This window comes from Urocampus carinirostris, chromosome 17 (genome assembly GCF_059441175.1).
Source record: "Urocampus carinirostris isolate Australia breed hairy pipefish chromosome 17, RoL_Ucar_1.0, whole genome shotgun sequence".
NCBI classification, from domain to species: domain Eukaryota; kingdom Metazoa; phylum Chordata; class Actinopteri; order Syngnathiformes; family Syngnathidae; genus Urocampus; species Urocampus carinirostris.
Window position 1 is genome coordinate 26,488,026 of NC_142365.1, and position 14,356 is coordinate 26,502,381.

A 14,356-nucleotide genomic window follows, 5' to 3' on the forward strand; every position below is an offset into this window, starting at 1 on the left:
AATTCTGAGCTTCATGGCAAAGGCTGTGAATACTTATGTAAATGTGATTTCTTAGTTTTCTATTTTTAATAAATTCAAAAAAAGTAAAAAAAAAAAAACTTTTTCACATTGTCATAATGGAGTATTTTGTGTAGAATTTTAAGATAAGAAATTAAATTAATACAATTTGGAATGAGGCTCTAACATAACAAAATGTGGAAAAAGTGAAGCGCTGTAAATACTTTCCGGATGCACTGTATATATATATTATATTATATACAGTGGAACATAGGTTCTCGACCATAATCCGTTCCAGAACCCTGTTCAAAAACTGATTTGTTCGATCACCGAAATCATTTTTGCCATTAAAAATAATGTAAATCGTTTTAATCCGTTCCAACACCCTGAATGTTTACCTTGAATGTTTAACGTAAACATAAAGCTAACCCAGGCTAATCGTACGTTCGCGTTATCGTAATCTTCAGTACGAAAGATTACGCTAACATGAACGTGTAAAAATAAAAAAATCAGGTCGTTTACAAGTCATTTAGCACCCGGGTCTCCACAACAAGTGGTGAGCGGTTCATTGGAAAGGGGGCTGCGTTCCAACACCCTAAATGTTGGGCTCCGTTCCAACACCCTGAATGTTTACCTTGAATGTTTAACGTAAACATGAAGCTAACCCAGGCTAATCGTACGTTTGCATTATCGTAATCTTCCGTACGAAAGATTACGCTAACATGAACGTGTAAATACCCATTACTCACACCATTTTCATGCTACACTTGGAAAAAAAAACACGAGCGAACTAGCACGACATCTTTCTCCATTTTGTATTTTAGCAAAAGTTGGATACATTTACTTCAAAGAAAAAGAAAGCAATTTTCTATCATTATAGAATTGGATTGAAATACAATGAACTGCAAAAATCGATTAAAAATAAACAACACTTGTGTTCAAGCAGTATCGTACAATGAAAAAAAGTACAGAACGATTACTAGTGATTGATATAATAATGTATGAAGATTACCTCACCAGACACGGGCCCGCAGGCCTCGACTTTAACATGTGTGTTTGAAATAGACAGTGTGTATTATTTGACCACTAGAAGTCGCTGTATTGTGTAAAGCAACCAAAAACGAGTGCTTCAAAGCACAACAAACAAAACAAACTACGGACACTCAAAGTGAAAAAGCATAGATTTTTTTTCTCTTTTTTTGCCCAGCCTCTCGTTAGGTTTCGAGGTACCGGTAGCGTCAAGATGGTGGAAAAGACTTGTCATATTACTCCAGCTGAGCCTCATGTAATGTAGTTTCTCAACCTAGGACTAATTTTTAAAAAATGTGCATTTCTGATACCTTATATATTTTCGCGTACAATTTAAACCAATAGTTTTTTTTATTTTAAAATTATGGGAAGATACTAAATTCAAAGTCAAGATCCTCAAGTTAAAACATTATCAGGGTTCAAAAGACACTTAAATCTTTGAGGTAAAGTATCTACATGTGTTCAACGTCTGGTTTGTGACTTCTCCTCTTTGTGCCATAAACACTAAAACAATATAGTTGACGAGTAAATGGGATGGAAACAAGAGGTTAGTCAAAGGAGGGTGCCTAGCTAAAGTATTGGCCCATGATGAACTTTGTCATATTGCCACATTTCAGGCTTCAGACTTAAAGCTAAAAAACTGAAAATATTTTTAGGAATAAACAACATTTGAGAAAAGAAAAAAACTTAGCGATACTTTTGCAAGGTTTTGTACCTTCAAGCTGGGTAGAACTAGAAACAGAACACGAACATTTTTCTTTACCTGTGACCTAAAAAATTACAAAAAGCACGACTATCAGGCTTTGTAATTCACTGTTCACGAGGAAATCTGCGGCCACCCTCTAAACAGGTCCTTTGACTGCATTTGCCACTGTACCTGATGCTTCGCCGAAGTCGTCAGGAAGTTCAAGCTCTCCTTCCTCAGTGTCCAGGTTCCCGATGAAGTCCACATCATTGTCACCTGACCTGAAGACACATATTTAACTTAGTAAGTTCAGATTTAAGTTATTGGTCCCCTTAAGGAAATTCACTTCCACCGACTGTACTGGAGTAAAACAACAGGCACTACATCACAAAAACATATAAGACAAAGTGCGACAATGAGGGTGGACTGATTGTATGGGTCAGCGGGGCCTGTTGATTATTATATAAAACCTTGACGTACACTGTCGAAAATGTTTGAAAATTAATTACTGACACCAGTCCGATTTAGTTATGTTTAATTTTTTTAAGCTTAAAATGTAAAGTTTCCTAAATTGACATTAAAGTCGTTTTTATCATTTGTGGTCACTATGGTTAAGGAGGTGGTACAGGTTATTCATTTTGGTTAATAATTTTGATGTGTTTTGGGATTTAATATTTTTTTGATGTGTCTATCAAGATTTATCTATATATAGTTTTCTTTTCATGTTTTATTCTAGAAAATAACCAAATTGATACTGGAAATAAAAAAAAAATATCTACCAGTGGACCTTCTTTTGTGCAAAATAAACAATAATTAAAAACAGCAAAATTATGTGCATGATTTTATCTCTTTTAACTTTGTTTTATCATTTGTGCAATGCAATCTTCAACAGCCTCAGTAAACTAAAAGTTATGTAAGCAGAATATTAGTATATACGTATAAAAAAAAAATCTGCTGCCACCTAGTTATAAGGAAGAATTTCACAGGTTGATAACTGGAAAAAATTTGGTCGCAGGCCTTTTTCCTCTGCAAAATAATGCAAATAAACAAATAAATGGGAGGGTCAATTACATTCCTTAACAGCAAATGGCGTTAATGCCCTGCTTGATCTCTTTTACCTGTTCAGTCAATCAGCGAATTAGAGCAGGATCACATCTCATTTTAATGCAATTTTGTTGGTTTTATTTAATAAGTGCGTAAACTAAATAATTATCGACGTTTAGGTACACACTTTATTAATTTTTAAAGTATTTTGCCATTTTAAATCAGTTTTATTGGGCCACTAATATGCGATGTAGGATTACACGAGGGTATCGGATATTTGTTTTTGTTTTTTAAGAAAAGGGTTAATTATTTTCTTCTATTTCTCCTTTAAACTGCAAAATCCTAAATCCTAAATTTGAGAAGTGGAAAGGTTTTCTTGATTTGGGTTGCAGCTTGTCATAAGGGTGGAATGGTGAGTCCTGCATTCAGACCAGTTGAGAACCTGTGTACTAAAATACTTAGGTTCAAACATAGCAGTCACTGACATGGTTTCCTCATCGATGTCGTTCTCCTCGGTGTTGCTGGTGGCTGTGGAACTCCCCGAGGTGCTGCTGCCGTCCAGCGGGTTCACTTCCTCCTCGGTGAGGAAGTCCACCTCCAGGTCACCATCGGACAGCTCCTGCAGGACACCGACAAGTCTGGCAACTGCATTTCTGGTTTGGGTGAGCATGAGAGCGGAGTAGAGATTGCGAGTCCCGCAAACGTAGAGCGCTCGTCTTGGGATCAAGGGATCCCAGTTCGAATCCCGGCTCGTCCGTGTTACATGTCGAAGTGTCCTTGAGTAAGACACTGAACCCCTAATACCCCCAATAAGCAGGTTAGCGCCTTAGATGGCTGCACGGCCGCTATTGGGAAATGTGGAGCACATTGTAAAGCGCTTTGGCAAGTCATTGACTTGAAAAGCGCTATATAAATGCAGATCATTTAATTTCATTTCATTTAATTAAACAGCGATCATTTTTTTCCTGTCACCCTATGAGAAGGACATTTTTGTAGCCAACAACTTTATTTTTGTATTTATTTTTTATTTTTTTTGTGGGTATGATGTCGGGATCTTCCAAAACTCTGCGTCCCAACCGCATGCAATACTTGTGTGACTTAGCATATAGGGCCTTCTGGAGGGCCACAGAGCTAGCATTGCTGCCGACTTTAAAACCACGTTCTCCGCAGTCGAGGCCAAACATGACAGCATCCAGTCTACAGTAGTAGATCACAGGCAACATATTGTGTCTCTCCAAGGTGTATCAGCCCAAAGCCTACAACAAATCAAAGCCCTTGAAGAGAAGTATGAGCTGCTAGTAATAGCTGTGCTAGGCTAATCACGAAAATTATCTGGAGGGGAGGAGTCGCCTTAGGGCCCGAACATGACAGCATTTTTCTCTGACTTCCTCATTAATGTGTTTGGCGAACTAACGTTCCAATCTCCACCGGAGTTGGACCGGGCACACAGAGCACCAATTGCCAAATCAAAACATGGATCACGCCTGCACCCAGTGATAATTCGCTTGTACCGCTGTCTAACAAAGGAGCTGATCACACATGAGGCGTACAGAAGGCTCAGCACGCTGCATTATCGTTGATCTACCTTCCAAATCTACGAGGATTTTGCTCCGGAGGTGGCTACGGAATGTGCCAAATACAGAGAGGTCATGGCAAAGTTATACAAACTCGATTTGAGACCGGTTCCATTGTTCCCCGCTTGTCGCTGGAGGACGGTTCGAGGAGGAGGTTCTCATCTTTGGACGAGGCTGACAACTTTACGGCTAACTACCGCCGTGTTCCAAGCCCCACACAGCTCTTTTTTCTATTTTTTCGGACTGAAATCAGCTCACTGGCCACATCACTTTCAAGCATTGACCTCGCTCGGTAAGACTGTTTAGATTGCCCATTGCTGGGTTTGACCTTTTTATGAAATATACTAGTCTGCGAAGGTAGATTGTTGGTTTCTTTCACACACTTTGTTGGTCTATGGTGATAAAGCTGGTCATCTCTTGCCACACCAACTGATAGCCAGTCGAGTCCTATACACAATTCTTGGATTTGCTTTCCGACTAGACATGTACAAGCATTCATTCAACGAGGCCACCCTTCCGATCACACTCAGACAAGCTTCTACATCGCTTATCCATAAGAAAGGCAAGGATCCAACAGATATCGTTCAATTTATTTTCTATCTGTTGACATGAAAAGGCATCATGTCAAAGGTGATATCAAATGACCAAACAGGCTTTATAAAAGAGAAGGCATTCTTTCGCCAATGTAAGATAGCCATCTTACTCAACATCATTCCCACACTTCCTCAGTCTCGTCTGAGCCAGACGATGTGGTCTCTCTTGATGCAAAAAAGGCTTTCAACGGGGTATAGTGGACATACCTATTTTATTCTTTGCAACGCTTTGGTTTTAGAACTGGTTTCATTTCTTGGGTTAAATAACTTTATTCTCCTTCATACGCCTGTTTGTACAAACACTGAGCGCTCTCAACAGTTCTCTCTCTCGCGTAGTACTAGACAGGGTTGTCCATTGTTTCCATTGCTGTTTGCACTCTCTATTGAACCCCTGTCTGTGGCTTTAAAGTCAATGAGTGGATTCAAAGGCATAAAAAGGGCAAGGGTAGAACATCACCTCTCTTTGTATGCCGATGATCTACTCCTTTATATTTATGATGCCCTCACTAGCATCCCAAATATTCTCAATTTATTAGTATCATTTGGTGATATTTCTAGATACAAACAAAACATTTCTAAAAGTGATTTTTTTCCCCCCCAATTAATCAGGGAGCCAATGAGATGTCGCATAATCAAATACGTTTTAAGATTGCTCTCGATACTATGAGGTACCTGGGTGTAGTCAATACATGTTTTGTACGCACCCTTCGTGAAAACAAAGTCGGACCTAAAAAGATGAAACTCCTTACCGCACTCTCTTGCGGGTATAGGGTACAGACCATAAGAATGAACGTGTTACCGAGGTACCTATATCTATCTTTTTTGCATCTATTGATAGCATGGTTTCAACATTTGTTGGGGCTGGCAAACGAGCCAGAGCAAGCAGAACATTATTGCAACGAAACAGGTCAGTGTGCGGGCTGGGCCTTCCTAATTTCCTCTGTTATTATTGGGCCGGGTTCTCCGCATTGCTGTGGCTGGGTTTGGGTTTGGTTGGAGACTGACTCTTGCTCTACATCGCTCACAGCGTTGGCATGAGTTAATGTTCCAGTCCCTTATTCCAAGTTTACCACTAAAACAGTGGTTGTACATACATTAAAAATATGGTCTCAAATCAGACAACACTTCAGTTGGTTGTCACTACCGAAGGCGACACTCATCTGCAATAATTCCCTTTTGACGCCACCTATGATAGATGGACGGTTTAAAACACTACAGCAACAGGGCATGTGCTGTCTCAGTGATTTATATTTTGAGAATGTATTCGCAAATTTTGATTATTTAGGCCCAGCATACGGTTAGAATTTCTCAGATTTTTTTCTGGTTCTTTTAGCTATGGGACTTTGCCAGAACTCATACATTATCCTTCCCACAAAGCCCAAATCCCTCAGGGATTGACTTGGCCCTTGCGGCAATTTATCTACCTCATAGTGCAGTCTCTGCTCTCTATATTCTTTTCTGCAAAAACATAAAACACACCTTAATGAAGGAAGATAAAGGCCGAATTGGAGCACGGATCACTAGTAAACCTATCACAAGAAGTTTGGAAAAGGACTCTTGTAGCTGTTAATTCCTCTACCAACTGGCTCTTATTCAATTTAAGGTGCTCCAAAGACTCCATTACAGCAATCATGGACTCCATAAGTTTTTGCCCAATTCAAGTGATAAACATTGCAGCAGGTGCTCTCATGTGTTTTGGCTGTGTCCTAGACTAACTGAATATTGCAGATCATCTGAAATTTTAGGAAAACGTGTCAATCCAACATCGCTCATAGCCATCTTTTTCAGGTCTACTAACAACCTCCCCACAACTGTTATTCAGGATAATGTTTTAGCCTTCGCCTCTTTGATAGCCTGTCGGAGGATACTCCTTATGTGTAAGACCTCAGAACCACCTTCCTTTAAAACATGTCCACACAATATACTCTTTTTGCTTTAATTAGAGAAAATCAAATTTCATCTCAGATGATGTGACTGTAAACTATATTCTCGTTGGGCACCTTTGCTTCACTGTATTAGAATGCTTCCACCTGACAGCATAATATAAAAGATCTGCATGTCAGGGTCTGGCGACTCCTAACTCTAAATGTTGCTTTGCTTTTTAATTTTTTCTTTAAATGTATTATTGTTATTATTTTGTTTTGTTTGCTTTTATTTTTGAAGTTTTGGTATTTCAGAGGCTTGTGTGTTTGGGGGGTTGCATCTTTATGAATATTGAGTATATTGTATAATTGCGAATATTGAATATCAAAGGTTTTTATCATCTATTTTTTCTTTGCAGTGGAGTCAAAAACAAAACCCTGTACAACTGTGTTATGTTGAATGATTTTGTCTATCAATAAAAAATAAAAAAAAAGTCTGGCAACTGCAGTCGAGTTTCTGACAATCACATTTCCAGCGGCACTCACGTTTGACTCGTCGAGTGTACATCGGCTGGCAGCAACCCTTTTGCTGTTTTTAAGGCTCGTCTGGATGTCGCTGCCACTCCCAGCGGTAGAAGCTGTGCTGTCAATCTGTGCTGAGCAGTCTGGTGTGCGGTGGCGGAAAAGTTCGATGGCCAATCTCTGAAAGTCGGGAGAAAAAAAAATTACTCAAAAAAAACAAAAAAAAAACTTGTGCCTTTCGCATAAAATTTAAAATGCTCTAACACATTTTATTCTTTTTCCTAACAAATTTGAGCTCACTACTACTTTTATTCATTCAGAGAAATTCACATTTTTTTGGGTTACTCCCCCATCCACAGGGTTGGGGAGTAACAGAATACCGTATTTTCCGCACTATATGGCGCACCATGTTATAAGGCGCACCTTCAATGAATGATATATTTTAAAACTTATGCCATACATAAGACGCACCCCATTATAAGGCGCTATAAGTGCATGCTGGTTTAAGATCAAGTAATTGTGCAATTTTGTAATTGTAATCCTGTGCAGTCCTTCGAGACATTTTTGGGATTAAGGGCTATTTACGGTAAATAAATGTGACGACTTGACTACAGTAGAGAATGTAGTTACTTTATGCAACCTCTAGATGTTGCCACGCTCAAGGGAATGTCAACAAAATATTCAAAAAGGTCAAACTTTATTAACAAACAAGCTTTCCACAACTCCATTCACTCCCAAAATAAATAAACAGCCGTTTTATTATTTTCTCTGAGGTAAAGCATTTTCGTGACACATCTTTGACATCTTTGAACAACATCGACATATCATTTTATTTTTTGTCCATTTAGTCAACACGCAAAGAAAAAAACGTCTGATACTGTTATTTTAAATGAAACGTTAGTGCAATCGCAATAAAGTGACACTCGTAATGTGCAAAAACAACGAGTGCAAAGCAATAACATAATAACTGTAAAATGTAAAACGTAAACACACAAAAGAAAAACAAAGATCACTCTATAAGCTCCTCATCGACGAATCCCTCGAATTCTTCTTCTGCTGTGTTCGAATTGACCATATCTCAGTGAATGGGCCATCCAACACGTCCGGTGTTTTTGTGCCAGCGCTGTTGCCTTCATACGTATAGTTATCGTACTGACACTTCTGCTTGCCGCTCTTTGTTGAACAACCCACTGTTCAAGTGTCTCCTCTAACTCTGGCCATCTTGCTTTATTGCCACGGAAACTTTGTTGAGTTTTCCTTACTTGGCGGAGCTTATCTTCATCCTTTCTCCACTTCCGTACCATCGATTCATTTAAGTTTAACTCTCTCGCTGCCGCTCTATTGCCGTGTTGTGCTGCGTGACTGATCGCTTTGAGTTTAAACTCGGCGTTGTACGCGTGTCTCTTAACAAGAGCCATTTTCTTATACAAATGCACGTATGAAAGAGAATCTCGCTCTCTCTCTCTCTCTCTCTCTCTCTCTCAAACGTGACATTCTGAATAATTCTGCGTTTGTTTAAGGTAAATTGTGCTTTACATCTTCACCAGTCATAACCCTGGATTCAGACAAATACTGTATTTGTTGAATATGAATTAAGCAGTTTAATGGGGTAGCCATTTTGCCACTTAGTAAACAAATACAACACGAGCCCCGGCAACTACCAATCGTTTAATATTTCCCAGTATGCACAGCGCGAAAAATGGAGTCGGCGGCTGTTTCTCGTAGTTGCGAGACCTTGCGAATTTAATATTGAGCCATATATAAGGCGCACTGTGTTATAAGGCGCATGGTCAGCTTTGGAAAAAAAAACAAGACTTTTAGGTGCGCCTTATAGTGCGGAAAATACGGTACATGTAACACCGTTATGTGATACAAAAAAATTGATTGTATTCCGTTAGTTACAGAAAAAAAGACCCAATCAAATTAAAGGTACAGTTAGTTAAAATAAGGATTACTTTGCAGGATTACAATTTTATTTAAGAATATATTTGCATATATGTAATGCGCCGATAGACAAATTGTGCTTATACTAATTTCATTCACTGACACTTGACAAATAGGTGAGGGGCGCGCGTCATAGTAATGTGGATATTGATTGTACAGATGGCCAACTCACAAATTGTGATGCAAGTAAAAGCATTTTACTTTTTGTCTTTATTTTATTTCCCCTTCACTGTAGAACTCATTTTGTAGAAGTGCGCGGATAGCTGAATTGTGTCCATCACAATTACAATCACTGACACTCGACAGAAACGAGGCGCGCATGTCATAGTAATGTCCGTATCTGTTGTGCAGATTGGACAAATGCTCAACTCAAATTGTGTTGCAGATAAAATAATTTCCTTTTTGTCTGTATTTTATATCTCCTTCATTGTAGCACAATAATTGAAAGTAATAAAGTTACACTACTGCAATATTACGGTATTCGGATTACGTTACTGATTGCATTTTTCAACAGGTAACTTGTATCGGATTACATTTTAAATGTGAACCTTTCAACCGTGCCCATTCATAAACCCTGTCAGTCCTCCTGACCTCTTTGAGGTTGTTTATCTGCTGGATGTATCCACGCTGAGCAGATTCCAGCTGGCTGATGTGCCAGTTCTGGTCTCTACACTTCTGAAAGTAGGTGGGCGCTCGCACTTGGAATCTGAGCAACGCAAATCAAACAAGACAGTTGGTTTGACGTACACGAGACAACACAGGTGTAGCCTTGAGCTACATTTTTCAGATTTTTTTTTTTTTCATTGTTCATTGTCAACACAGAAATGATATGCCTCTTAGCCTTATTTCGCTATTATAAAGCCTCATTAAGGACCAAAAACCACTACGTATGAATCAAGCAGGACCCCACGAAACCTTATAACAAAGTGCAATAAATAATTCAGAATAAATTGTATTTATATTGTAGGTACATTTTTCAAGTTTTGCATTATAAGGACCTATTTTCTTGGGTTGCAACAAAAACCAAAGTATCATCAGTTATTTTTTGGATTGTTTGGAAACAAACATGGTTTAATTTCAATCCCTGTATTCAAAATATGATTGTGTAAAAATAGTTAACGATTATTTGTTACATATAGACTATCAAATGACCAAAATAAAGGATTTTTCTGAGACTTTAATTCAGAATAGAAAAAGGTTCATATATTAGCTAATCGGAAATATTATTATTAAAATTGATAAAGAATTACCTGATTAATTGTTGCATACTTTTCCCTAATTGGGGGATCCCAACCTTTTTGAAGCTGAGAGCTACTTTTCTGTTACTGAACAGTGTGAAGGGCGATCAGTTTTCAAAATAACGTATAATGTTATAACTTTGGTGTTACTAGGTTATTATTATGCTATTACCAGTTTGTCATTATTAGAAGTGGGGTTATTAGGCTCAGTCAAGCCCTAAAACATATCTGATTTGTATAAAGTCACTGAGTGATTAACATATAAATTACTGGCTAATTTTAAGAATATTTTTGGAAGAATTGTTAATGTATTTAAATCCACTGATCATGTCAACAGTTACTTATGTCAGTTAGTAACAAAATTTCCTAGATAATCACAATTGCCTCACCAATTGTGAGTTATATTGGGAATCGTAATGCGGGTTACTCAGGATTTTTTAGGGGGCCCAAGGCACCAGGTTTGTGACCCTTGCACCATAATATGCAAACAAAATTGCAAACCTTTAACGAACCACTTCCATGCAACAAAAATCAAGCGTGAGCTTACCGCAGCACTAGTGTGTCCATCTGCACATCGAAAAAACCCTCGCTGGCCAGGAATTCAAGCCTAAAGAAGCGATTGTAACCCCAGCACTCGCCCACATCAAACTCTGAAGCGAACTCGCGGAGGATGTTCTTGCTTGGATCATTGGAGGCCTGGTAGACCATCTCCACACGATACTCATACCTAAGGAGAACCGGACGTTCAGGGAAGATCAGAGATTGTAGGAGGAATTGGGCCATTGTCACCTACTTTGAGCTTTCAGGGACTCCGGAAGACAACTCCAAGAAAACAGACAGGTAATTTCCACGAACCACACCGTTGCCATCCTGAGGAAAAACAATTAAAATGCTGTCATGTGTGTTCTAATTTGAAATCAACTAATACAAAGTGAGATAATGAAGCTTTATCAGGCAGAAACTCACTGGGTAAACTTTAAGCCTCCAACAGAGACCGGCCATCAGCAGAGGAGGACTGTAGACCGGGTCAGCTCGCTGCCTCAGAGTGCTACAGAGTGCGTACACACCAGATTTAACATCATCCGAAATGAATGTTATCAACACTTTCAGAAAAATGAGCATACCTGAAGTTAGCTAAGACAAAAGTGTTGGAGTCGTATGCAGGAACAAGCTCACTGAAAACAAAGATTAAACGATGTATTACATATTCAATAGGACTAGTCTATAAACCTTCCGCAATTGTACAACGCTACAATGTTAAAAGCCATTTGAGAATGTTTCAGTTCCAAATGAAGAAGAGCACTCTTAATTCTCATTATTTAGAAAGACCACTGTTCAGATTTGCTTTAAGGTATTTTATTTTTGCATACCAAAATTTAAGTCACTCCATCGCATATGTCTAAAAATTCAAGTCTCGTCACAGGTGTGCTAAAGCCATCTTCCGCTTGAAGGAATTGGTGCTTTTGCCATTCCTACTGCTATTAATCTTGAGATGGTTTTGCCGGAGCTATGTTTTTTGTCACTCTCCTTGAAGGCTGCATAGGTTTTGTTAACCTGCTGCAGTTGCAACTTGGTTTCTGGCTCACCTTTACCTCCCTTTGCATTGCGGACTGTGGCCTTTTGTCGTTTTGATTTTGCCTGGCAAGGCCTTCCGCTAGCATTGGGGCTACCTGGTCTGATTTCAGCGTTTACCCGTTGTCGCTATGGCCAAAGCCAACGCAGTTTCCGATTATTCGCCCGGTTTGCGCGCCAGCAAGCCGGGTGGTTTTTATCTGGCTGGTTTACCGCTATCATCGGGTCTACCGCGTCTTGTCCCAGCCAACTATTCCCCGGTTAGCCTGCTTGCAGGCCAGGTGTTTTTTGTTCAGCTAGCTTCCTGTTAGCAGCATAGCTAGCGTGTCTTATCCCAGTCGGCCCGGTGTTGTCACTACAGCAGATGTGGGTGCTGTTTCCAACTATTCCGCGGTTGACCTGCTTTGAGCCGGGTGTTTTTAGTTCGGAGTGGGAGAGCGGGGGGGTTAGGCATCTCTTGCCTTGGTGGTTGGCTGGTTGCAGGTCGGTTAGGGTGGTGAGGGCTCCCCTCCTCCTGGATTGGTTGCAGAGAGCTTGCCGGCCTTTGTGAACCCCAGGTTATTGCCAGACAGCCTGTCAGCCTCCCTTTGTGCTGCTTGCTGAAGCAGGCCTTCAGTGGGTTACCTGTAGGACTGCGGTCTTGCTGGCTAAAGCTTCCGCTGAGAGTGTTGGCGAGCCTCACCCCTTATCCGCTGGCCTAGTCTGCCTGCCTGTCTTGCTGTGGCTGAATGCTGCCTTTGTCCCAGAGGCGCCTTCCAGGCCCCATTTCTCTTTGATGGGCTGCTGCGTTTTGCACATCCCTAAGACGCCCCTGGGTTGCGAGGTCTGGGTGGGTTGGGGTCCTACATTGTCGCGACGGCGAGTTTTCGTCCGTCCGGTCACATTTTTGTCTGTTGTGACTGCTTGTCTGGAGCTTGTTTGATATGAGTCGCACTGTTCCCACTGGATTGCAGGAACCGGTGCCCGTATTATGGCACCTGTGGCCACTCAATGCCTTCAGGGGTGCCCTGCCATTCTACCAGGGCCGTTGCCACTTCCTGAGCCGCCCTGAAGGGGGTTGTCCTTCCATTTTTGCTGCCGCCTCTTAGGCATTGCCTAACACTTTTGCCAGGCTCTAAAGCGTAGATGTGGTCTCCCCCACACCACTCAGCATCATCTTTAGTCCAGGCGTCTCAGCAAGGTTTGTTTCTAGGGTTCATCATAACTACACCAGTATCAGTGGGTCGGGACAAAATAGAACGAAAGTTACAAATGCAAATACGGTTCTGAGTCCTGTCGGACCACCAGAGCATCTTTTAACGCGAGAAAATTCTGAAGGTTCTGACCCTCAGTGCCGAAACATGAAAATAAATTTTTGGGGTTTTATTTGCTATAAGGCGCAGCCCCAACAAATAGTCTTTTGTCATGTATTTTCTATACATAAGGCGCACAAGACTATAAGGTGCTAGAGCAGGAACGTCAACCAATCAATTAGTTAGGCCCTTTAGCAGGCCGTCGAATTGTTGAGAAGCAAATACGTGTCTCAGACTCGGTGTCTGTCTGATGTCACAAGTCACTGAAATAAGTCATGACACATATCATCGGAGGTCAATCCCGGGCTGCGTGACGGAGCGAGTTCGGCGGACGCGGCGTCACACTGCGCGACGCGAGTAAAGGCGGCGGACGTGCGCGGCTACCCCTGTAACTGTCGGTGTCGTGCGTATCGCGCCCAAAAGTACCCGCGCCGCGGGTTAAGGGCTCACTTGCGGGAGCGACCGAACGGCACCCGCAAGTAAAAACCCTGTCGTGAGTTTGTATCCGATCGTCCCGGGCGGACGGAAAATCGCCCAGCTGTATGATTCTTCGCGGTCGATCACTCGGCTTGTGCGTCGATGAAGAACGCTGCGAGAACTAATGTGATTTGCAGCTGCGATTGGCTGGCAACCAGTTCAGGGTGTCCCCTGCCCACTGCCCGGAGATGGCTGGGATGGGCTCCAGCCCCCCCCGCGACCCTAATAAGGATAAGCGGTGCAGATAATGAGATGAGATTTTTTTTTTTTTCCCAAAGGGTCGTCGCTACTTCGCAGATTTTTACTTTTTGCAGGTGGTTTTGTTCCCCATTAACCAGGTCTAAAAAATAATAATTTAAAAAAATTTTAAAAAAAGTTGTTTTTTTTGTTGATGGTGCGCCGCTACTTTGCGGATTTTCACTTATCGCGGGTGGTTTTGGTCCCCATTAACCGCGATAACCGAGGTCTTACTGTATTCTTAGGGCATTTAAAAATTAAATCAAAATGGCCCAAATTGGCTGGTTTTC

The 14,356-nt window shown here is 40.9% G+C and overlaps 1 protein-coding gene across 2 annotated transcripts in view; it reads right to left on the reverse strand.

Annotated features, from left to right (window-relative positions):
* trim37 (tripartite motif containing 37) overlaps positions 1–14,356 on the reverse strand; it is a 44,139-nt gene that overhangs the window by 18,935 nt on the left and 10,848 nt on the right. For both annotated transcript variants that reach the window (XM_088320512.1, XM_088320511.1), the window contains exons 11-18: positions 11,613–11,663; positions 11,455–11,536; positions 11,282–11,358; positions 11,036–11,215; positions 9,842–9,956; positions 7,331–7,486; positions 3,241–3,374; positions 1,904–1,992 (exon numbers count right to left, since the gene is read on the reverse strand). In XM_088320512.1, coding sequence (XP_088176638.1) covers positions 1,904–1,992; positions 3,241–3,374; positions 7,331–7,486; positions 9,842–9,956; positions 11,036–11,215; positions 11,282–11,358; positions 11,455–11,536; positions 11,613–11,663 — 884 coding nt within the window. The remainder of the gene's footprint in view (positions 1–1,903; positions 1,993–3,240; positions 3,375–7,330; positions 7,487–9,841; positions 9,957–11,035; positions 11,216–11,281; positions 11,359–11,454; positions 11,537–11,612; positions 11,664–14,356) is intronic.